Source organism: Ranitomeya variabilis, chromosome 2 (assembly GCF_051348905.1).
Source record: "Ranitomeya variabilis isolate aRanVar5 chromosome 2, aRanVar5.hap1, whole genome shotgun sequence".
Lineage (NCBI taxonomy): Eukaryota > Metazoa > Chordata > Amphibia > Anura > Dendrobatidae > Ranitomeya > Ranitomeya variabilis.
The window spans coordinates 481,775,224-481,802,055 of NC_135233.1; the positions used below are offsets into that span (position 1 = coordinate 481,775,224).

At 44.0% G+C, this 26,832-nt stretch overlaps 1 protein-coding gene across 1 annotated transcript in view; it reads right to left on the reverse strand.

Annotated features, from left to right (window-relative positions):
* The window catches only part of LOC143809634 (intestinal mucin-like protein), a 146,514-nt gene that overhangs the window by 68,564 nt on the left and 51,118 nt on the right, over positions 1-26,832 (reverse strand). The window contains exons 6-10 of the mRNA XM_077292685.1: positions 13,598-13,698; positions 12,802-12,833; positions 8,319-8,496; positions 7,543-7,583; positions 3,255-3,386 (exon numbers count right to left, since the gene is read on the reverse strand). Coding sequence (XP_077148800.1) covers positions 3,255-3,386; positions 7,543-7,583; positions 8,319-8,496; positions 12,802-12,833; positions 13,598-13,698 — 484 coding nt within the window. The remainder of the gene's footprint in view (positions 1-3,254; positions 3,387-7,542; positions 7,584-8,318; positions 8,497-12,801; positions 12,834-13,597; positions 13,699-26,832) is intronic.

A 26,832-nucleotide genomic window follows, 5' to 3' on the forward strand; every position in this document is an offset into this window, starting at 1 on the left:
CGTAATCGCATGGGACAGCCTGAATTCTCCAACATCCTTGAATAATAAGTTTGTGCAACATCACCGAAAATTGATAGATGACTTGTTGGAAAATTCCCAGCCCTTATCAGACTGTTGGATCTGTACGCACTCACCCACGTCAGCCACAAGTATCCCCTTCCTAGCTATCCCTGTGTCACCTGAGGAACTGTTTGCCTTGACTGATTGTTCTGACACACTCGCCAACAATGCCACAAATAATGTTAAGTTATGGAACACTACAGTGGGTATACCGATTGTAGGATGGGTGGGATACCCGTGGTGGCAAGGTAATCTCTCAGGAAGTAGTACACATCTACAATATTTGGCCTATGAGGGTGGGGCCTGGGTACCTAGGAATAAGACTGGACTAACAGATTTAGGGCGAGTTCCAACTTATGATTTGCAAATTAGTTTTGATGTGACTTCATACTCTACTGATGCTTTCAAACCAATACTATTAGAAAGAATGATACATAACACATCATGGAAATTTTCTAGTCTGTTTTTACAAGGTTCTAAAGATATTTGCGCTAGTGTTTCAGGTAATATACCTTGTAATGAGTCCTCTGAATATGTTCCAGGAACCCCCACTTGTGGGAATCCTGATGTGGGTTATTGTAGTCCTCTAGGACAGTCTCCACCTTGGTGCATGCTCCAGAGTGTCTCAGCCTTCATAGACTTAGCACATAGATTAGTACTGCAACATTCAGCCTTATGGGATTTACCTGTTGATATGTTCTGGGTGTGTGGAAACAGTGCATATAAATGGCTACCAGTAGGGGTAACGGGCACCTGCACTCTGTGTCGTTTGACTCCCGCCACCTTTGTAATTCCAAACAAGCAATTAGATACACAGGCAATACCTAAACATACGTTATATAAAAGAGCTGCGGATAACTCACCCCGCTCTTCAGGGAGACCACATATAGTGCAGATGGGTATAGCCAATAAAATTGTCAGTTCTATTTTTATTTACCCTATGATTACACAAATGTGGGATAAATTGGTTTAAGGGGATCGGGGGCTGGGTAGCTGGGGTTTTGCAAAGCCTGTTGCATATGGTAGCGATTGTCCTTATTGCATATATAGTGTTTAAAATAGTTTTTAAGTGTATCTCTGTATGTACTGGGAAATTCTGCACTCACATAGATGATGATGATATATATAAAAAAAAAAAAAAAAAAAAAAAAGGGGTACAGCTTATTCAGAATAGTGAATAAAATGGGGGAATGTTAGAGCAGAATCCATTTTATTTTGCTTGCCTCCATTTTGTATAAGTGTTATTAGAGGTCAGAAAAGTAAGATACAATTCACTATTCTTCATTGTGCTGTTATCGTGAAATCCTAAGAACTAATGGAAGGAGTGCAAAATACAGACAGACACACTGGCGCTGGGCTACCCCCCTACAAATGTAGCTGAAGGAGTGAATGTCCTTGGAAAGATAAAGAATGATGTACTGTGTAAGATATGTCTGCAAAAGTGTAGGGAGATAAGGGAGTAAAACACTCCGACGCTTAGCCAATACATGGGGAATCCACCTCCAACACAAGAATGCAAAAAGCTCATTAAAGACTAGAGATATTTCAAATACAGCCCTGGCGTACTGTGTCTTATCTCTCCGGTGCCGTGACTTCATCTCTACAGTGGACTCATCAGAGAGTAGGTCGAGACCTGCGACAACACTGGTGTCCTGCGCAGACGCAGTAAGCTCTGGCAGTCTGACATCCCAGCCAGGCTTGCACACTGCGCCTGCGCGGGCATTGCGGCCAGCCACCTTTGGAATCCCCGCCCCGCACTGTGCATAATGCATAACACAGTGCGGGGCGGGGATTCCAAAGGTGGCTGGCCGCAATGCCCGCGCAGGTGCAGTGTGCAAGCCTGGCTGGGACGTCAGAAGGTCAGAGCTTACTGCGTCTGCACAGGACACCAGTACACAGCACAGGCGCCGGTTTTGAAATGATGACAGCGCTGAGGGGGCGGCGCCGAAAGCGCAGGAAGATTGGAGTGACGGCAGAGGAGCTGGTCAAGCTGGGGAGTGAGGACCCGCCTCCCTGGCTAGAGACAGGAATTGTGGCTAAGTATAAAAACTCTTTATTTGGGGTATACTTGAACCTAAAACTAAAAGAGCCACCTTGTTAGAATGCAGTATTACTGCTGCACAAGGTGGCTCTTTTAGTTTATAACAGCTGGAGGGGGGTGACAGTGGCCCTTTAAGTACGCCTTCATGGCTTCCCATACAGTAAGAGCATCTACACTCCCATCATTCAGCTCAAAAAATTCCGCCAACTCCTGTTTTATCTTATCTAAATCTATACTGTGCAGCCAGTTAGGGTGAATCTTCCACTCTCTCCTGTTCCCGGCCCGTGTCCCCATCGGTCGAAACTCCACCTCAATTGGACTATGGTCCAAGAGGTCCCTAGGCAAATATCTCACATCCCCTACCATCGTGCCCAACAGACAGTTGCCCAGTGCCAAATCAATTCTGGATAGAGTATTATGAGCCTATGAATAACATGAGTACCCCCTTTCCCCAACATGCCTAACTCTCCATAGATCAGTCATACCTACTTCACGAATATAAGTCCCAAACGTAGTAATGTTTCCCACTGTCCTATTCTGGGAATTTTTATTTTTATCCCAAAAGTCATCACATATATTATTAAGATAACCAATAATTAGAAATGGTATCGGGCCCCAGCGTTCCACCCTCTCCAGCACCTCTCTAATTTTCTTACTTGAGTATGGGGGCAGAATATACATTGCCGCTATACACATCAACACTCCATTTATTTTACATTGCACCACCACATACTGACCATCCACATCCTCCTGTACCATCACCTCTTCATACTACACTCCCACAGGTACCAACACCAACACACCCCTAGAGTACATAGAGAAGGTAGAATGGTATACCCTCTGTATCCAGCGACTATTCAATACATCCACCTTTTCCCGCACCAAATGTGTCTCCAGCAGGCATATCATTGAGACTCTCTGTTCTCGAACATACTGCAGACTTGCCGCCTGCCGGGTTTTATCCGCTAGCCCTCTTACATTCCAACTCAATAGTTTAATGCGGTCCCCCATCATGTGGCTCATCATCCTTCATAGTATCCACTTTTCCAAGTATGGCATTGTGCATTTATTAGTTAAGCAGAATCCAACATTATGTCTCAACTGTGTATAAGAGTTTTGAAAATTATACCTGTATAACCAGTATCTTACTTACCAGTCGACATTTTCCGTGACAAATTTTAGTCTTACACGCCACCTCATTTTCCTGAGTGAACGGATCCTTTATACTAGTGCAATTACATTCATAGCAAGGGTTATCATAAGGAGGTGGAATTGCAGTATTTGGCTGTAAAAGAAGTAAAAAGGAAAAAAAATCAAAAGACAATTTAACAATGAAAATGTTAAAATGAAATAAAATTGAAACTAAAGTAAAAAGACTAAATAGGTAATATCGTAAAAAAGTTGCCCAAGTTATATATATATATATATATATATATATATATATATATATATATATATATATATGTATATATATATATATATATATATATATATATATATATATATATATATATACACAGTTATATGAAAAGTTTGGGCACCCTTATTAATCTTAAGCTTAATGTTTTATAAAATTGTTTTTTTTGCAACAGCTATTTCAGTTTCATATATCTAATAACTGTTGGACACAGTAATGTTTCTGCCTTGAAATGAGGTTTATTGTTCTAACAGAAAATGTGCAATCTGCATTCAAACAAAATTTGACAGGTGCATAAGTATGGGCACCCTTATCGATTTCTTGTTTTAAATACTCCTACCTACTTTTTACTGACTTACTAAAGCAACTTTTTTTGGTTTTGTAACCTCATTGAGCTTTGAACTTCATAGCCAGGTGTATGCAATCATGAGAAAAGCTACTTAAAGTGGCCACTTGCAAGTTGTTCTCCTGTTTGAATCTCCTCTGAAGAGTGGCATCATGAGCTCCTCAAAACAACTGTCAAATGATCTAAAAACAAAGATTATTCAACATAGTTGTTCAGGGGAAGGATGCAAAAAGCTGTCTCAGAGATTTAACCTGTCAATTTCCACTGTGAGGAACATAGTAAGGAAATGGAAGAACACAGGTACAGTTCTTGTTAAGGCCAGAAGTGGCAGGCCAAGAAAAACATCAGAAAGGCAGAGAAGAAGAATGGTGAGATCAGTCAAGGACAATCCTCAGACCACCTCCAGAGAGCTGCAGCATCAACTGTGTCACTGGTGTCACTGTGCATTGGTCAACTATACAACGCACTTTGCACAAGGAGAAGCTGTATGGGAGAGTGATGCGAAAGAAGCCATTTCTGCAAGCACGCCACAAACAGAGTTGGCTGAGGTATGCAAAAGCACATTTGGAGAAGCCAATTTCTTTTTGGAAGAAGGTCCTGTGGACTGATTAAACCAAGATTGAGTTGTTTGGTCATACAAAAAGGCGTTATGCATGGTGGCAAAAAAACACAGCATTCCAAGAAAAACACTTGCTACCCACTGTAAAATTTGGTGGAGGTTCCATCATGCTTTGGGGCTGTGTGGCCAATGCTGGCACCGGGAATCTTGTTAAAGTTGAGGGACGCATGGATTCCTCTCAGTATCAGCAGATTCTTGACAATAATGTTCATGAATCAGTGACAAAGTTGAAGTTACGCAGGGGATGGATCTTTCAGCAAGACAATGATCCAAAACACTGCTCCAAATCTACTCAGGCATTCATGCAGAGGAACAATTACACTGTTCTGGAATGGCCATCCCAGTCCCCGGACCTGAATATCATTGAACATCTGTGGGATCATTTGAAGAGGGCTGTCCATGCTCGGCGACCATCAAACTTAACTGAACTGGAATTATTTTGTAAAGAGGAATGGTCAAAAATACCTTCATCCAGGATCCAGGAACTCATTTAAAGCTACAGGAAGCGACTAGAGGCTGTTATTTTTGCAAAAGGAGGATCTACTAAATATTAATGTCACTTTTTTGGTGGGGTGCCCATACTTATGCACCTGTCAAATTTTGTTTGAATCCAGATTGCACATTTTCTGTTAGTACAATAAACCTCATTTCAAGGCAGAAACATTACTGTGTCCAACAGTTATTAGATATATGAAAGTGAAATAGCTGTTGCAAAAAAAACTTTTCATAAAACATTAAGTTTAAGATTAATAGGAATGCCCAAACTTTTTCATATAACTGTGTATATATATAAGAGGCATCGTTATTACTCACTAATCCCGCCCCCTGCACAGTAGCTCCGCCCCCACCACATCACCACACATAATCCTGCCCCCACCCCATTGCCACACACAATCCCTCCCCAACACATTACCACACACAATCCGCACCACATGACCACACAAAATCCCACCCCCACAAATCCTGCCCCCCCACCACATCACCACACATAATCCCGCCTCTTCAACTCATCACTACACATAATCCCGCCCCAACACATCACCACACAATCCCGCCCCAACACATCACCACACATAATCCCGCCCCCCCACTCCATTATCACACATAATCCTGCCCCTTCACCACATCACCACACATAATCCCACCCCCCACCACATTACCACACATAATCCCGCCCCCACCACATTACTACAGATAATCCCGCCCCCACCACATTACCATACATAATCCCGCCCCCCACCACATTACCACACATAATCCTGCCCCCCCACCACATCACCACACATAATCCCACCCCCCACCACATCACCACACATAATCCCACTCGCCCACCACATCACCACACATAATCCCACCCCACCATCACATCACCACACATAATCCCATGCCTCAACACATCACCACACAAAATCCCGCCCCCCAACACATCACCACACATAATCCCACCCCCCACCCTGTTACCACACATAATCCCGCCCCCAACCCCGTTACCACACATAATCCCTCCCCCACCCCATCACCACATAATCCTGCCCCCCCACCCCATCATCACACATAATCCCGCCCCCCCACCCCATCACCACACAATCCCACCCCCCACCCCATCACCACACATAATCCCGCCCTCCCACCCCGTCACCACACATAATCCCGCCCCCCCACCCCGTCACCACACATAATCTCTCCCCCCACCCCGTCACCACACATAATCCCGCCCCCACCCCGTCACCACACATAATCCCGCCCCCCACCCCATCACCACACATAATCCCGCCCCCCCACCCCATCACCACACATAATCCCGCCCCCCCACCCCATCACCACACATAATCCCGCCCCCCCACCCCATCACCACACATAATCCCACCCCCCACCCCATCACCACACATAATACCGCCCCCCCACCCCATCACCACACATAATCCTGCCCCCACCACATTACCACACATAATACCGCCCCCCACCACATTACTACACAATCCCGCCCCCCACCACATTACCACACATAATCCCACCCACCACCACATTACCACACATAATCTTGCCCCCCACATTACTACAGATAATCCTGCCCCCCCACCACATTACCACACATAACCCCACCCCCCACCACATTACCACACATAATCCCACCCCCCACCACATAACCACACATAATCCCGCCCCCCACCAGATTACTACACATAATACCGCCCCCCACCAAATTACCACATATAATCCTGCCCCCACCACATTACCACACATAATCCCGCCCCCCACCACATTACCACATATAATCCCACCCCCCTCCACATTACCACACATAATCCCGCCCCCCACCACATTACTACACGTAATCCCGCGCCCCACCGCATTACTACAGATAATCCGCCCCACACCACATTACCACATGTAATCCCACCCCCCACCACATGACCACACATAATCCGGCCCCCCACCACATCACTACACATTATCCAGGCCCCCCACCACATTACCACATATAATCCCGCCCCCCACCACACTACCACACATAATCCTGCCCCCCCACCACATTACCACACATAATCCCGCCCTCACCACATTACCACACAATCCCGCCCCCCACCACATTACCACACATAATCTTGCCCCCCACATTACTACAGATAATCCCGCCCCCCCACCACATTACCACACATAACCCCGCCCCCCACATTACCACACATAATCCCACCCCCCACCACATAACCACACATAATCCCGCCCCCCACCAGATTACTACACATAATACCGCCCCCCACCAAATTACCACATATAATCCTGTCCCCACCACATTACCACACATAATCCCGCCCCCCACCACATTACCACATATAATCCCGCCCCCCACCACATTACCACACATAATCCAGCCCCCACCACATAACCACACAAAATCCCTCCCCCAACACATCACCACACTATTGTTATTAACTTCATTTTAAGTTAATTTACCACCTGCGTAAGCGCTATTGAATGTTGTCATTATTTACTTTAGTTTAATCACCAGCAGCGTTAGATAGCAATGAGCGTGCCGAGCGTTTTTTTGGCTTGCTCACCTGATAAATAGTATTGTTTACCACACACACGTTTCCAGGAACTTAGGAAAGGAAAAAAAATAGCTTAGTTTTATATATGTAGTATTTTTCATCACAAAAGAGTAGCACATTACTCTACAAATATTGCAATTCATGCAGCTTACTATTCTGATAGTAAGGGTTTTTTTGTTAAAAAAGCTCTTTGTACACAGTATATCAAGCTGCCTGCACTGGCACCACTTGCGACATCATCAAACACATACTAACAAGTATTCAATGTGGATTCTGCTGCTATTATTTGCATAGCATAGCACTGGCACAGCTCCTTTGCTTGAAATCACACAACATAGATGTTGTCAGGCAGGAGTTTAGAGCTGGAGTGACAGATACTTCATATCTACAGCCTTATTTACATTTCAATTCAACCACTGATTTCTCAGGAATGGACTGGACATGTAAAGGTATTGGTCGACTTGTCTTTGAAAGAGTTATGTACACATAAATACTGCAGTTTGGGGTGTGAAATCCTGCTGACAGATTCCATTTAAGTTTCAAACCCAGTAAGTGGAGAGAGTGGAATAGAGCTGGAGTGACAAAGGCTTCAGATCCACAACCTAATTTGCATATCAATTTAAATGTTGATTTCTCAGTAATGGAGGAAGGGATTTGACATGTAAAGGTGTTACTGAACTTGTGTTTGAGGGAGCTACTTGTAAATAGTTTGGGGTATGAAATCCTGCTGACAGATTCCCTTTTATATGTCTTCTTTGAAAGAACGAAACATAAAGTTGGCTTACCACACACTTTTTTTTTACAGCAAGGATTTTGTGGATCATCGACTTCAGCTATTATATAGCCTATCTTTTCACAGGGTGGAGAAACAGGTGGTAAGCAAATTATCGGAAGGCAGTAAGAAGTTAATGAGATTCCATCACAGGTGCAGTTGGAGCAGTTGTCAATCCAAGTCTCATTAACCTGTAGGCAGTAAACAGTAGGAATTGTAGTCATCTATTTTGCTGAAGAGTTTCGATCACCTACACAGGTTGAACATATTACAGGATTCCCCATACTGTGCTTCCTCATTGATATTATTACATTATTATCTTGTAAATGCTATTTATGCAAAAATATCATTGTAACAGTGTAAAATATATGTACCGTATATACTCGAGTATAAGCCGACCCGAGTATAAGCCGAGACCCCTAATTTTGCCACAAAAAACTGGGAAAACTTATTGACTCGAGCATAAGCCTAGGTTGGGAAATGCAGCAGCTACTGGTAAATTTCAAAAATAAAAATAGATACCAATAAAAGTAAAATTAATTGAGACATCAGTAGGTTAAATATTTTTGAATATCCATATTGAATCAGGAGCCCCATATAATGCTCCATACAGTTCATGATGGGCCCCATAAGATGCTCTATACAAAATACACCCCATATAATGGTGGATAAAGTTCATGATGGGCCCCATAAGATGCTCCATACAAAAATATGCCCCACATAATGCTGCACAAAGGTTAATAATGGCCCCATAAGATGCTCCATATTAAAATATGCCCCATATAATGCTGCACAAAGGATAATGATGGCCCCATAAGAGGCTCCATAGAATAATATGCCCCTTATAATGCTCCATAAAGGTTGATGGGCCCATAAGATGCTCCATAGCATAATATGCCCCATATGCTGCTCCATAAAGGTTGATGGCCCCATAAGATGCTCCATAGAATAATATGCCCCATATGCTGCTGATGCCATTAAAAAAACAACATACTCACCTCTCGTCGATGGGTGCTGAGTGCCAGTGTCCTGAGCAGGCGGAGACACCGGCGCACTATAGGGGCCATGTGTCAAAGTCGCCGCTGGCACGCCGCTGTGTCTTCCGGGTCTCTGCAGTGACTGTTCAGGCAGAGGGCACACACTAACCACGTCATCGTGCCCTCTGACCTGAACGTCACAGCTAGTGTTGAGCGATACCGTCCGATACTTGAAAGTATCGGTATCGGATAGTATCGGCTGATACCCGAAAAGTATCGGATATTGCCGATACCGATACCCGATACCAATACAAGTCAATGGGACACCAAATATCGGAAGGTATCCTGATGGTTCCCAGGGTCTGAAGGAGAGGAATCTCTCCTTCAGGCCCTGGGATCCATATTAATGTGTAAAATAAAGAATTAAAATAAAAAATATTGATATACTCACCTGTCCGGAGGCCCCTGCACCTTACCGCTGTTAACCGGCAGCCTGCTTTGCTTAAAATGAGCGCGTTCAAGACCTTCCATGACGTCACGGCTTCTGATTGGTCGCGTGCCGCTCATGTGATCGCCACGCGACCAATCACAAGCCGCGACGTCATTCTCAGGTCCTAAATTCCTAGAATGAGGAGTTTAGGGCCTGAGAATGACGTCGCAGCTTGTGATTGGTCGCGTGGCGGTCACATGAGCGGCACGCGGCCAATCAGAAGCCGTGACGTCATGGAAGGTCCTAAACGCGCTAATTTTAAGCAAAGCAGGCTGCCGGTTAACAGCGGTAAGGTGCAGGGGCCGCCGGAGAGGTGAGTATATCCATATTTTTTATTTTAATTCTTTATTTTACACATGAATATGGTTCCGATACCGATTCCCAATACCACAAAAGTATCGGAACTCGGTATCGGAATTCCGATACCGCAAGTATCGGCCGATACCCGATACTTGCGGTATCGGAATGCTCAACACTAGTCACAGCCAGAGGATGCGGAAGACACAGCACGGTGGTGGAATAGGGATAGGTGAATATCGCATGGCTCACCCTCTCCCGTCATACTCACTCCCTACTGGTGCAGTTTCTCTGCAAGTCCCTACTTCCCCGATGGACTCTGGCGTGCACCAGCAGCTTGTTCCTGTGTTGAGCGGTCACATGGTACAGCTCATTAAAGTAATGAATATGCACTCCACGCCTATTGGATTGGAGTCATGTGCATATTCATTACTTTAATGAGCAGTACCATGTGACCGCTGAACACAGGAGACCATATGAGAAGCAGGGATGTGCAGAGACGCATCAGGTGGGGGTGAGTATGATGTGACAGCTGCCACTCCTGCCGCTCCCCCTCCCCCACCGACCCCGTTAGGGAATGTGTAAGAACCATGCTGGTTTGAAATGTGCTCTCCTTTCTCTAGTTTTTCATGTCCCTATTTTCCTTGAATGTGCTTTTAATTGAGTTTCATTAAATGTGAAGTTTTAAATAGAATATTTTTTCTTTTGGGATCCCTGGATTTTTCCTACTGCTCTTGTAATTGCTTGTATTATACGTAGTAATGTATCACATTCAAGAGGGCAACAGCCTCGGGTGGTGCTTTGCTCTGCCCACGGCTGTTAGAGACGGATGATGTCACGTCCCCCTGGAAGACTGAGCTAGACGGTCACGTCGGGTAATAGATCACAGTTCTCTTTAGACATGGTGTGATTCATATCTTAACTTAAATAGATTTTCTTTCCTTCAGTGCTGAGAGGGTTAAGGACCTTTTCCATGCTGGCTGAGACCATATTGCCTGTTTGTTCTCAGCTGCAACTGCTTACCCTTTACACCCTCTATATATACAGTCTCTGGGTGTTAGGTCTTTGTTGGTGAAAGATTCATCTTCCTGTGCTCTAAGCTAAGTAGTTGAAGTTTGGAGTTGTGGTGTTCTGTAGTTTGGCTGTTGTATGGGCTTGTTTATTTCCTGTTCCCTTTTCCTATTCAGTCTATTCCTCCCTGCCTCTATCCTCGTCCTTATTGTTGGTTAGCGCTTTTCTATAATAGAGATTTTCTTTTATTCCTGTCTTGCCTTTGTGTCTGGTTCACCTTTAATTTCTTTCCCAGGCCTCATGGGTTGTGGGAGGGGACAGATTAGGGTTTTACAGGAGCATAGTAAGGTCAGAGACTCAGGCCTCTCTACCTTTAGCAGCACCTTCAGGACAGGGATAGGTAGGGTCCCAGCTCCAGAGACAGTTTGAGGCCCCTATCCCTTACTGAAGACCGAATAATTCAGCCATCATCTGCTTGGAAAGATGTAGGCTTGGTGTGTGAGCCCAAATCAAAGTCAGGGACCCGACATTTGCTATACATGATATGTTGGGATTACTTAAATTGCTTGGACACCTAATTTAACCTTTGTGTCATAATAATGCTAAATGTTGTTCAAAAGAATGCCCTGCATCTCTCTCTAGATCCCATTGTCTGACTGGATGGTTCTGCCATCTTCGATACCATCGGTAGGAAGCGGGTTAGTCTAAAAACTTAGTGTTCATAGGGCTAAAATATACTTAATATTTAATTAAAGAATGCTGAGGTTTGCAGAATATTTATGTTATTGATTCTTATATAAAATGTAGCAATAGTCCTTTAATACATTTTATTCGGTTCTCTTAACAAGATTGACACTTTACACCTATCTAAAAGATAGTTGGTAGCATTCTAAGAAAGAAGTATGCTTTCTCTTAAAATGAAGGTTCTGCATCTTCTGTTTCAGTGGAGCAATAGTCAAGCATGCACATGACACTTTGCTATCTACATCAGTCCCATGGGCAGTGTGCATTCTTGACCAGTGTTCTGTTCAAACACGGGACCTCCATTCTCAAGGGATTCTAGCTAATCAGAAATTCTTACTTATCATGTGGAGAGGTTATCAACCTTGGATCAACACCCTAACTACTTGAGTGTTTGCGTGAAACCACACAGACATTTCCATTTTTTACTCGTAGCACAGATGACAAGGGCAAACACATGTCTATGGGTGTAGGTAAAACACGTACAGCACACGGATGGCATCACTGTACCCTCCATGCGCTATACATGTTTAACATTGCAAGGTTTAGGAGAAGCTTTGTCATTTCTTTTTTTTTTGTCTTACCGGAAAAACCCTGATGACACCAAGATAACACATTGATGACACACTGATCCAAAGCACTGATAGCACACTGATTACACACTTATGAAAACCTGATTCAAAACACTGATGACACATCACCATTTCTGCTGGTACCGATTTTATATGGACCTGTGAAGGGGACTTTAGGGTGCAGTGAGACGGCTGTCTAACACAGATGAAGATCATATATATCTCAATCCTTGGACTGGCCGGCGACTCTCCTTACCCAAGCATGAAAGCCTGTATTTTTATGAAGCTGTCACGCTCGGGTGAGTAGAGCCGCTGGACAGTCCATGAACTTCGATGTGATCGTCATCCGTGTTAGACGGCCATCTGACTGCGCCCTGATGAACTTTGATGATTTGATAAATTTCTCACCTTTTTAAACTCTCCATGAGGACCAACACAACCTAAGGACACAAAGAGAAATATAATTTGATTTAAGTGTAATACTTGCTAGTAATTAATTGGTTATTTCATGTGTACATGAATGATTAGAAACCTTTATCTGTTTTACCTTCAGTATGTGCTGGCTGTTTTTAGAGTAGATTGCCCCTAAGCTGCAGCACAGTTAATAATCAATCTTAAATCAGTTGCAGACGACCATATTTTCAGTCCAAATGTGCTCCGACAAAACAATTCATTGCACTCGGACCAATGTTAGTCTATGGAGCTGCATACCCATGGTTGATCCCATTTTCAGATTGCGCTCGGCTATGCAAGTCAATGAGTCCATGGAAACCATTTTCACAGATTTACACAATGGAGAAGATGGACAAATTTTGTTCTCAATTTTGTCTTCATCTGAGAGAATTGGATCACAATATGATCACAGCTTTTAGGCAAGTATGGCCAATAACTCATAACCTAAATCCTGCTACTTGTTTTAGTATTCAGAGATATAGACCTATCTTCATTATATTCATTATACCTTGGTTTTCAAGTCTGTTTGCACAAATATACATACTTTGCTAACCTATTTAGAAAAGAAGGCAAGAAAGAAAATTGGCATACACAGGTGTCTAAAAATAAAAACTTACATCTTAGAGATAGCGGCATTCATTTTATTATTATTATTATTTATTATTATAGCGCCATTTTTTCCATGGCGCTTTACATGTGACATCAACTCATTTATGCCATAGATAATCAGTTAATTGGAAAAAAAACTTACCACACTCTGCAACACACATATCTTCTGTTGGACCAAATGCAATACTGTTATTTGGACAGATGCAGGTGTCGCCAATATAACGTGGTAATTGTACAGGAAATCTATAAAAAAATATATGCATTTCAGCAGAGACATAATTAATGCAGGTATCAACAATTAGAACCAACATCCTAGATATAGATATCAAAGAAGAACCCCTCTTATCAAAGTTTTTATCCTCTTAATAAATTACCCTCATTATATTATATGGCACTGTGTACTTACAATTGCTCATTTTGCTTTTCTACCCAGATAATTCTTCTCTTGTTTTTTTTATATAATTTAAAATCTTTTGAATGCAACAGCCAAATCTATGAGATTTCCAAAATCTCATGCACATGTTTGTGTTTTTTATTGACTAAATTTGAGAACAGTGTTTTTTTAATATGCAGCATGTCAACTCTTTTAGCGTTTTTGCGGTGATTTTTGAAGCATTTTTGTCGAATAAAACGAACTTTACATGTACTGTAGACAAAGCACACATGGAATCTGCACCCAAAAAATGCAGCAAAATACCCTGCATCAAAAACGCATTGAAAAATGACATAAAATCACTGCTAAAAAGGAGTTTTGAAAGCAGCGTTTTTACTGCAAAGAGAGCAGGTTTTGTCTGCAGAAAAAATGTATGAATTTACCCTTGTAGTCCAGTAAGGGTTATGAATAAGGAAGTTTACTTGCGAAACGCATCAGATGTTTGATGACCAGTGTTCAGTGATTTTAGCACTTATGGAATAACGTATGGTAAAGGTATGATTTTTTTTTATTATTTATTTGGGTGGTTCGACTATGACTCTTAAGCATCATGCTCAGTGTCTTGGGGTCAATTTTGACATATACTTTCCTTTGTTCTCTATATCAAATCACTCACTCGCTCATGTTACCTGCATCTTATCAATTTCCGAATCTGACCTTTTCTCACTTTTGAAACTGCCAAAATCCTTACTGTTACTTTTATTCATTCTCATCTGGACTACTGCAATTCTCTATTGACCGGTCTCCCTCTAACCAAACTTTCTCCTCTCCAATCCATCCTGAATGTGGTATTTCTGTCCAGCCGCTTCATTGATGTCCACACCTAGAGGTGTATCTAGCTCTTCCAGCACCCGGGGCAAAGGATCAGTTTGGCGCCCCCCCTCAGATTTCTGCCCCCTATAATGTCCTCAGGTTTCTGCCCCCATAATGTCCTGATTTCTGCCCCCATAATGTGCTCAGATTTCGTCTGCCCCCATAATGTCCTGATTTCTGCCCCCATCCCCTCCCTTCCCGGGTTGCATGTGGTGGAGAAATCTGAGGAACACAGTAGTATACAGCACTGCCCACATAGTAGTATACAACACAGCCCGCTTAGTAGTATATAGCACAGCCCGCATAGTAGTATACAGCACCGCCCACACAGTAGTATACAGCACCGTCCACACAGTAGTATACAGCACAGCCCATGTAGCAATGTACAGCACAGCCCACATGGCAGTATACAGCACAGCCCACACAGTAGTATACAGCACAGCCCACATAGTAGTATACAGCACAGCCCACACAGTAGTATACAGCACAGCCCACACAGTAGTATACAGCACAGCCCACACAGCAGTATACAGCACAGCCCACGTAGCAGTAAACAGCACAGCCCACGTAGCAGTATACAGCACAGCCCACGTAGCAGTATACAGCACAGCTCACGTAGCAGTATACAGTACAACCCACACAGTAGTATACAGCACAGCCCAGACAGTAGTATACAGCACAGCCCACATAGTAGTATACAGCACAGCCCACATAGTAGTATACAACACAGCCCACGCAGTAGTATACAGCACAGCCCACACAGTAGTATACAGCACTGCCCACACAGCAGTATACAGCACAGCCCACGTAGCAGTATACAGCACAGCCCATGTAGCAGTATACAGCACAGCCCACATAGCAGTATAAAGTACAGCCCACATAGTAGTATATAGCACAGCCCACACAGTAGTATATAGCATAGCCCACATAGTAGTATAGAGCACAGCCCACATAGTAGTATACAGCACAGCCCGCATAGTAGTATACAGCACAGCCCACACAGTAGTATACAGCACAGCCCACACAGTAGTATACTGCCCGCATCTCTCCTGGCAGTTCAATGTCTTCAGCTCCAGCCTCCATTACCCAGGCGTCAGGAGCTGGAGCACTTACCACAAACCGCAAGGCTGCCTGTGAAGAGTCGGCGAGTGATGTCAGCAGCGTGATCATGTGACCTGATCATGCTGCTGGTGCTTCACTGATGCGGAAGTGCCGGCGGCGGTCAGGGCATAGATCAAGGGTACTAGCATCTGAAGACGCTAGTACATCCTTGGGAACTGACGTGCAGCACTTTCTCTGAGCCGGCTGTCAATTTGAATCTCAGTGTGGGGGCGGCAGAATTCCGCCGACGGGGAGCCTCCTCCTTGGACCGCCGCATCAGGCGGCCTGCTGGCACCCCCTGTAGGGTGCGCCCGGGGCACATGCCCCGGCTGCCCCCCCCTGGATACGCCACTGCCTACACCCTGTGCCAGTCTTTGCACTGGCTGCTCATCCGCTACAGAATATATTATTAATAGTGATGAGCGAATATACTCGTTACTCGAGATTTCTCGAGCATGCTCAGGGGTCCTCTGAGTATTTTTTAGTGCTCGGAGTTTTAGTTTTTCTTGCTGCAGCTGAATGATTTACATCTGTTAGCCAGCATAAGTACATGTGGGGATTCCCTAGCAACCAGGCAACCCCCACATGTACTTATGCTGGCTAACATATGTAAATCATTCAGCTGCGGCAAAAAAAACTAAAACTCCAAGCAACTAAAAAATACTCGGAGGACCCCCAAACATGCTCGAGAAATCTCGAGTAACGAGTATATTCACTCATCACTAATTATGAATGGACCTCTCTCACCCACAAAACTCTCCACAGTTCTGCACAACCTTATATCTCCTCCCTCATCTCTGTCTCTCACTAGTGATGAATGAATATACTCGTTGCTCGAGTTTTCAAGAGCATGCTCGGGTGATCTCCGAGTACTTGTTAGTGTTCAGAGATTAAGTTTTCATCGCTGCAGTTGTATGATTTACAGCTATTAGACAGCTTGATTACATGTGGGGATTCCCTAGCAACTAGGCAACCCCCACATGTACTCAGCCTGGCTAATAGCTGTAAATCATTCAACTGCAGCAATGAAAACTTAATCTCTGAACACTAACAAATACTCGGAGGTCACCCGAGCAACGAGTACACTCACTCATCACTATCTCTCACCCTAACATCCTCAATAATCTGAACTTCTCACCTCCATCTGCAAGACTTCTCTCATGCTGCACCAGTTTTCTGAAATGCATTATCTCTGTCAATCCATCTCATATCTAGTCAACACATTCTTAAGTGTGCTTTAAAGGGAAGGTGCCACAATTCTATATTATTTCCAAAAAAGTATGGCAACTAATAAAACATGTTTTAGCAAATGTCGTACTAACTAGGATTTATGTTTTTTTAATAACGTTTTGACGTAGCCAATGGGGGCCACCATTTTGCTTTGCAGATCTGTAATGGTCACTGCGAGACACTTACAGTCTGCAAATATGGCAGCCCATGGGCATAGGAGACAATTGTCGGATGTCGACCCTATCTCTTACATTGCAGCCACATCAGCTGAGAACTGGGCACACCTCTGTGGGCTGCACAATTCACAGCTGTAGGTGTGGCCGTACGCCATTTTATTATAGCCCAACATTATCCGCTGAGCTCCACTTACACTCTATCACAGGACCTGTTATACCAGAAGCTGTACTGTTCACTTCTGGCATAACAGGTCCTGTGTTGTGAGGAGGACAGGCTGTAGATATGGAGAAGGTTGACAGCAGAGGAGAGAAGTGCTCACTGGAACCAGAGGATGGAGAGTGGTGAGTGTGTGTTATTTACCTCCATGCTCCTCTGTCTTGTTACTCCAGGCACTGCACTGCGCATCCTAAGCAGGCATCCTCTGTGCCTCACATGCTGCCCTGCTCTACTGTGTCCTTCTCCTGCTCTGTGTCTGCCTCCCCCATTCACACACAGTCCCAGTGATCTCCGATCTCTAGTAAGCTGAATTCACAGCCAGCAGAGAGAGGGAACTGACACCTGAAACGCAGTAGAGTGAGCAGGACAGCTGATAGGACAGTGATTAAAAGGTGGGTGAATGACAAAAATGTTAGTCACCTCACTAACAAAAGTCTCTACATAACTTTTTTTTCCTGGGTGTGAGCGTGCATGTGTATTTTCCTATGTGTGTAAGCGTGCATGTGTATTTTCATCTGTGTATGAGCGTGCATGTGTATTTTCCTCTGTGTGTGAGTGTGCAATTGTATTTTCCTGTATATGAGCATGCATGTCTATTTTCCTATGTGTGTGAGCGTGCATGTGTATTTTTATCTGTGTATGAGCGTGCATGTGTATTTTCCTATGTGTGTGAGCGTGCATGTGCATTTTCCTGTATGCCAGCGTGCATGTGTATTTTCCTGTATGTCAGCACGCATGCGTATTTTCTTGTATGTGAGTATGCATGTGTATTTTCCTGTGTGTCAGCGTGCATGTGTCTTTTCCTGTCTGTGAGTGTACGTATTATTATTAGGGACTTAAAGGGAATATTTGTATTACTGAGTACATTAATTTAATTATATCCATTCCATTTCCATTTTGGAAAGTAAACCTCCTGAGGAACTTATCTACATGTGTGGTGAGCACTTTAACCCCTTCACCCCCAAGGGTGGTTTTCACATTAATGACCGGGCCAATTTTTACAATTCTGACCACTGTCCCTTTATGAGGTTATAACTCTGGAATGCTTCAACGGATCCCAGTGATTCTGACAATGTTTTCTCATGACATATTGTACTTCATGATATTGGTAAAATTTCTTTGATATTACCTGCGTTTATTTGTGAAAAAAATGGAAATTTGGTAAAAATTTTGAAAATTTCGCAATTTTCCAAATTTGTATTTTTATTCAATTAAATCACAGAGATATGTCACACAAAATACTTAATAAGTAACATTTCCCACATGTCTACTTTACATCAGCACAATTTTGGAACCAACATTTTTTTTTGTTAGGAAGTTATAAGGGTTAAAAGTTGACCAGCAATTTCTCATTTTTACAACACCATTTTTTTTAGGGACCACATCTCATTTGAAGTCATTTTGAGGGGTCTATATGATAGACAATACCCAAGTGTGACACCATTCTAAAAACTGCACCCTTCAAGGTGCTCAAAACCACATTCAAGAAGTTTATTAACCCTTCAGGTGTTTCACAGGAATTTTTGGAATGTTTAAATAAAAATGAGCATTTAACTTTTTTTCACAAAAAATTTACTTCAGCTCCAATTTGTTTTATTTTACCAAGAGTAACAGGAGAAAATGGACCACAAAAGTTGTTGTACAATTTGTCCTGAGTACGCCGATACCCCATATGTGGGGGTAAACCACTGTTTGGGCGCATGACAGAGCTCGGAAGCGAAGGAGCGCCATTTGACTTTTCAATGCAAAATGGAATTCAGATGGGACGCCATGTTGCGTTTGGAGAGCCACTGATGTGCCTAAACATTGAAACCCCCCACAAGTGACACCATTTTGGAAGGTAGACCCCCTAAGGAACTTATCTAGAGGTGTGGTGAGCACTTTGACCCACCAAGTGCTTCACAGAAGTTTATAATGCAGAACCATAAAAATGAAAAATCATATTTTTTCACAAAAAATATCTTTTCTCCCCCAATTTTTTATTTTCCCAAGGGTAAGAGAAGAAATTGGACCACAAAAGATGTTGTACAATTTGTCCTAAGTACGCTGATACCCCATATGTGGGTGTAAACCATTGTTTGGGCGCATGGGAGAGCTCGGAAGGGAAGGAGCGCCATTTGACTTTTCAATGCAAAATTGACAGGAATTGAGATGGGACGCCATGTTGCGTTTGGAGAGCCACTGATGTGCCTAAACATTGAAACCCCCCACAAGTGACACTATTTTGGAAAGTAGACCCCCTAAGGAACTTATCTAGAGGTGTGGTGAGCACTTTGACCCACCAAGTGCTTCACAGAAGTTTGTAATGCAGAACCGTAAAAATAAAAAATCATATTTTTTCACAAAAATTATATTTTCGCCCACGATTTTTTATTTTCCCAAGGGTAAGAGAAGAAATTGGACCCCAAATATTGTTGTACAATTTATCCTGAGTATACTGATACCACATAAGTGGGGGTAAACCACTGTTTGGGCGCATGGGAGAGCTCGGAAGGGAAGGAGCGCCGTTTCACGTTTCAATGCAAAATTGACAGAAATTGAGATGGGATGCCACGTTGCGTTTGGAGAGCCACTGGTGTGCCTAAACATTGAAACCCCCCACAAGTGACACCATTTTGGAAAGTAGACCCCCTAAGGTACTTATCTAGAGGTGTGGTGAGCACTTTGACCCACCAAGGGCTTCACAGAAGTTTATAATGCACAGCCGTAAAAATAAAACAAAAATTTTTTCCCACAAAAATTATTTTTTAGCCCCCAGTTTTGTATTTTCCCGAGGGTAACAGGAGAAATTGGACCCCAAAAGTTGTTGTCCAATTTGTCCTGAGTTCTATGATACCCCATATGTGGGGAAGAACCACCGTTTGGGCGCATGGGAGGGCTCGGAAGGGAAGGAGCGCCATTTGGAATGCAGACTTAGATGGAATGGTCTGCAGGAGTCACATTGCATTTGCAGAGCCCCTAATGTACCTAAACAGTAGAAACCCCCCACAAATGACAACATTTTGGAAAGTAGACCCCCTAAGGAACTTATCTAGATGTGTGGTGAGCACCTTGACCCACCAAGGGCTTCACAGAAGTTTATAATGCAGAGCCATAAAAATAAAACAAAAATTTTTTCCCACAAAAATTATTTTTTAGCCCCCAGTTTTGTATTTTCCGAGGGTAACAGGAGAAATTGGACCCCAAAAGTTGTTGTCCAATTTGTCCTGAGTACTTTGATACCCCATATGTGGGGAGGAACCACCGTTTGGGCGCATGGGAGGGCTCAGAAGGGAAGGAGCGCCATTTGGAATGCAGACTTAGATGGAATGGTCTGCGTTGTGAACTGTCTTCTTGGCTCCCTCTTGTGGTCACTAGCGGTATGGCACTTGGATTGTCTTTCCCCAGGTTGGTATTCACCTGGTTCGTTAGGCCTTGGATGTTCCTATTTAAACTTCCTGGATTCTTAGTCTAGTGCCTGGCATCGTTGTAATCAGTTCATGTCTGTTTGCTCCTGTCTACTGGTCCTGATTTTTGCAAGATAAGCTAAGTCCTGCTTTCTTAATTTTGTTTATTTGCATTGCTCTAATTTTAGTCCAGCTTGTACAAAATGTGATTCCTGATTTTGCTGGAAGCTCTAGGGGGCTGATATTCTCCCCCCACACCGTTAGTCGGTTTGGGGGTTCTTGGATATTCAGCGTGGATATTTTGTAGGGTTTTTTGCTGACCGTATAAGTCATCTTCCTATTTTCTGCTATTAGTCAGTGGGCCTCTCTTTGCTAAAATCTAGTTCATTCTTACGTTTGTCTTTTCTTCTTACCTCACCGTTATTATTTGTTGGGGGCTTGTATTATAACTTTGGGGTATTTTCTCTTGAGGCAAGAGAGGTCTTATTTTCTCTGAAAGGGTTAGTTAGTTCTCCGGCTGGCGCGAGACGTCTAGAATCAACGTAGGTACGTTCCCCGGCTGCTGCTAGTTGTTTGTGCTAGGATTAGGTATATGGTCAGCCTAGTTACCACTTCCCTATGAGCTGGTATTTTGTGTTTGCAGATTTTGCTGAAACCTGGAGATCCTCTGCCATTGGGATCATAACAGTATGCCAGGCCAAGTGAATAGTTAATGCATTGCAGAAGCGGGATTAAAAGAAAAGAAGTTCTTTTTTTTTTTTTTCTTCTTCCCCTTTTTCTCTGAGTGGCTTGAAGCTCTGCTGCAGACATGAATGTTCAGACTCTGATTACTAGTGTGGATCAGCTTGCTGCACGAGTGCAGGGCATTCAGGATTTTGTTACTAGTAGTCCTATGTCAGAGCCTAAGATACCTATTCCTGAGCTGTTCTCTGGAGATCGATTTAAATTTAGGAATTTTAGGAATAATTGTAAATTGTTTCTATCTTTGAGACCTCGTTCGTCTGGAGACTCAGCTCAGCAAGTTAAAATTGTTATCTCCTTGCGTGGCGACCCTCAGGATTGGGCTTTCTCATTGGCGCCAGGAGATCCGGCATTGGCAAATATTGATGCGTTTTTTCTGGCGCTCGGATTGCTTTATGAGGAGCCCAATCTTGAAATTCAGGCAGAAAAAGCTTTGCTGGCTATCTCTCAGGGCCAGGATGAAGCTGAAGTGTATTGCCAAAAATTTCGGAAATGGTCCGTGCTTACTCAATGGAATGAGTGTGCTCTGGCCGCAAATGTCAGAAATGGCCTTTCTGAAGCCATTAAGAATGTGATGGTGGGCTTCCCCATTCCTACAAGTCTGAATGATTCTATGGCGCTGGCCATTCAGATTGATCGGCGTTTGCGGGAGCGCAAATCCGCTAATCCTCTGGCGGTGTTGTCTGAACAGACACCTGACTCAATGCAATGTGATAGAACTCAGACTAGAACCGAACGGCAAAATCATAGACGTCAGAATGGGTTGTGTTTTTACTGTGGTGATTCTACACATGTTATATCAGCATGCTCTAAACGCCTAACAAAGGTGGTTAGTCCTGTCGCCATTGGTAATTTGCAGCCTAAATTTATTTTGTCTGTGACTTTAATTTGCTCATTGTCTTCCTACCCTGTTATGGCGTTTGTGGATTCAGGTGCTGCCCTGAGTCTTATGGACTTGTCGTTTGCCAAGCGCTGTGGTTTTGTCCTGGAGCCTTTAGAAAATCCTATTCCTCTTAGAGGAATTGATGCTACGCCATTGGCGGAGAATAAACCGCAGTATTGGACACAAGTGACCATGTGCATGACTCCTGAACATCGGGAGGTGATTCGTTTTCTTGTTCTGCATAAAATGCATGATTTGGTCGTTTTGGGTCTGCCATGGTTACAGACCCATAATCCAGTTTTGGATTGGAGGGCTATGTCTGTGTCAAGTTGGGGTTGTCAGGGAATTCATTGCGATTCCCCGCCGGTGCCTATTGCTTCCTCTACTCCTTCAGAAGTTCCTGAGTATTTGTTTGACTATCAGGATGTATTCAGTGAGTCCAGGTCCAGTGCTCTTCCTCCTCATAGGGACTGTGACTGCGCTATAGATTTGATTCCTGGTAGTAAATTTCCTAAGGGACGATTATTTAATCTGTCTGTACCTGAGCATGCCGCGATGCGTTCTTATATAAAGGACTCTTTGGAGAAGGGGCATATTCGTCCATTCTCTTCCCCTCTTGGTGCGGGATTCTTTTTTGTGGCCAAGAAAGACGGATCTTTGAGACCCTGTATAGACTATCGGCTTCTGAATAAAATCACGGTTAAATTTCAGTATCCTTTGCCACTATTGTCAGACTTGTTTGCTCGGATTAAGGGTGCCAGTTGGTTTACCAAGATAGATCTTCGTGGTGCGTACAACCTTGTGCGCATTAAGCAGGGAGATGAATGGAAAACTGCATTTAATACGCCCGAAGTTCATTTTGAGTACTTGGTAATGCTTTTTGGGCTCTCTAATGCTCCTTCAGTGTTTCAGTCCTTTATGCATGATATCTTCCGGAAGTATCTAGATAAATTTATGATTGTTTATCTGGATGATATTCTGTTTTTTTCTGATGATTGGGATTCTCATGTAAAGCAGGTCAGGAGGGTGTTTCAGGTTTTGCGTGATAATGCTTTGTTTGTGAAGAGCTCAAAGTGTCTCTTTGGAGTGCAGAAGGTTTCCTTTTTGGGTTTTATTTTTTCCCCTTCTGCTGTGGAGATGGACCCAGTCAAGGTCCGAGCTATTCATGATTGGACTCAACCCACGTCTGTTAAGAGCCTTCAGAAGTTCTTGGGTTTTGCTAATTTCTACCGTCGTTTTATTGCTAACTTTTCTAGCGTTGTTAAACCTTTGACGGATATGACCAAGAAAGGTTCTGATGTTGCTAATTGGGCTCCTGCAGCCGTGGAGGCCTTCCGGGAGCTGAAGCGCCGGTTTACTTCGGCGCCTGTTTTGTGCCAGCCTGATGTCTCACTTCCCTTTCAGGTTGAAGTGGATGCTTCTGAGATCGGTGCAGGGGCTGTTTGTCGCAGAGAGGCTCTGGTTGCTCTGTGATGAGACCATGTGCTTTTTTTTCTAGGAAGTTTTCGCCTGCTGAGCGGAACTATGATGTTGGTAATCGGGAGTTGTTGGCCATGAAGTGGGCATTTGAGGAGTGGCGTCATTGGCTCGAGGGTGCTAAGCATCGTGTGGTGGTCTTGACTGATCACAAAAATCTGATGTATCTCGAGTCTGCTAAGCGCCTGAATCCTAGACAGGCTCGTTGGTCATTGTTTTTCTCCCGTTTTGACTTTGTGGTCTCATACCTGCCTGGTTCGAAGAATGTGAAGGCTGATGCTCTTTCTAGGAGCTTTGTGCCTGACTCTCCTGGAGTCTCAGAGCCAGCTGGTATTCTTAAAGAGGGAATTATCTTGTCGGCCATTTCTCCTGATTTGCGACGTGTGTTGCAGAGATTTCAGGCTGGTAGACCTGACCCTTGTCCACCTGACAGACTGTTTGTTCCTGATAAATGGACCAGCAGATTTATTTCCAAGGTTCATTCCTCGGTGTTGGCAGGGCATCCGGGGATTTTTGGTACCAGAGATTTGGTGGCTAGGTCCTTTTGGTGGCCTTCCTTGTCGCGGGATGTGCGTTCTTGTGTGCAGTCCTGTGGAACTTGTGCTCGGGCTAAGCCTTGCTGTTCTCGTGCCAGCGGGTTGCTTTTGCCCTTGCCCGTCCCGAAGAGGCCTTGGACACACATTTCCATGGATTTCATTTCAGATCTTCCGGTGTCTCAAGGAATGTCTGTCAACTGGGTGGTGTGTGATCGTTTTTCCAAGATGGTCCATTTGGTGCCCTTGCCTAAGTTGCCTTCCTCTTTTGATCTGGTTCCTTTGTTCTTTCAGAATGTGGTTCGTTTGCACGACATTCCTGAGAATATCGTGTCTGACAGAGGATCCCAGTTTGTGTCCAGATTCTGGCGATCTTTTTGTGCTAAGATGGGCATTGATTTGTCGTTCTCGTCTGCCTTTCATCCTCAGACTAATGGCCAAACGGAGCGAACTAATCAGACACTGGAGGCTTATTTGAGATGTTTTGTTTCTGCGGATCAGGATGATTGGGTGACCTTCTTGCCATTGGCTGAGTTTGCCCTTAATAATCGGGCTAGTTCCGCTACTTTGGTTTCGCCATTTTTCTGCAACTCTGGTTTTCATCCTCGTTTTTCCTCGGGTCATGTTGAGCCTTCTGACTGTCCTGGGGTGGATTTTGTGGTGGATAGGTTGCAGCGGATTTGGAATCATGTGGTGGACAACTTGAAGTTGTCACAGGAGAGGGCTCAGCGTTTTGCCAACCGCCGCCGCGGTGTGGGTCCCCGACTTTGTGTTGGGGATTTGGTTTGGTTGTCTTCTCGGTATGTCCCTCTGAAGGTTTCCTCTCCTAAGTTTAAGCCTCAGTTTATTGGTCCTTATAAAATTCTGGAAGTACTTAACCCAGTGTCTTTTCGTTTGGATCTTCCGGTGTCGTTTGCCATTCACAATGTGTTCCATAGGTCTTTGTTGCGGCGGTACGTTGTGCCTGTGGTTCCTGCTATTGAGCCTCCTGCTCCGGTGTTGGTTGAGGGCGAGTTGGAGTACGTGGTGGAGAAGATCTTGGATTCTCGTCTCTCTAGACGGAGGCTCCAGTATCTGGTCAAATGGAAGGGCTATGGTCAGGAGGATAATTCCTGGGTGGCCGCCTCTGATGTTCATGTGGCTGATTTGGTTCGTGCCTTTCACGCTGCTCATCCTGATCGCCCTGGTGGTCGTGGTGAGGGTTCGGTGACCCCTCCTTAAAGGGGGGGTACTGTTGTGAACTGTCTTCTTGGCTCCCTCTTGTGGTCACTAGCGGTATGGCACTTGGATTGTCTTTCCCCAGGTTGGTATTCACCTGGTTCGTTAGGCCTTGGGTGTTCCTATTTAAACTTCCTGGATTCTTAGTCTAGTGCCTGGCATCGTTGTAATCAGTTCATGTCTGTTTGCTCCTGTCTGCTGGTCCTGATTTTTGCAAGATAAGCTAAGTCCTGCTTTCTTAATTTTGTTTATTTGCATTGCTCTAATTTTAGTCCAGCTTGTACAAAATGTGATTCCTAATTTTGCTGGAAGCTCTAGGGGGCTGATATTCTCCCCCCACACCGTTAGTCGTTTTGGGGGTTCTTGGATATTCAGCGTGGATATTTTGTAGGGTTTTTTGCTGACCGTATAAGTCATCTTCCTATTTTTTGCAATTAGTCAGTGGGCCTCTCTTTGCTAAAATCTAGTTCATTCCTACGTTTGTCTTTTCTTCTTACCTCACCGTTATTATTTGTTGGGGGCTTGTATTATAACTTTGGGGTATTTTCTCTTGAGGCAAGAGAGGTCTTATTTTCTCTGAAAGGGTTAGTTAGTTCTCCGGCTGGCGCGAGACGTCTAGAATCAACGTAGGTACGTTCCCCGGCTGCTGCTAGTTGTTTGTGCTAGGATTAGGTATATGGTCAGCCTAGTTACCACTTCCCTATGAGCTGGTATTTTGTGTTTGCAGACTTTGCTGAAACCCGGAGATCCTCTGCCATTGGGATCATAACAGGTCTGCAGGAGTCACATTGCGTTTTCAGAGCCCCTAATGTACCTAAACAGTAGAAACCCCCCACAAGTGACACCATTTTGGAAAGTATACCCCCTAAGGAACTTATCTAGATGTGTGATGAGCACGTTGACCCACCAAGGGCTTCACAGAAGTTTATAATGCAGAGCCGTGAAAATAAAATGAAATTTTTTTCCCACAAAAATTATTTTTTAGCCCCCAGTTTTGTATTTTCCCGAGGGTATCAGGAGAAATTGGACCCCAAAAGTTGTTGTACAATTTGTCCTGAGTATGCTGATACCCCATATGTGGGGGGAACCACCGTTTGGGCGCATGGGAGGGCTCGGAAGGGAAGTAGCGATATTTGGAATGCAGACTTAGATGGAATGGTCTGCAGGAGT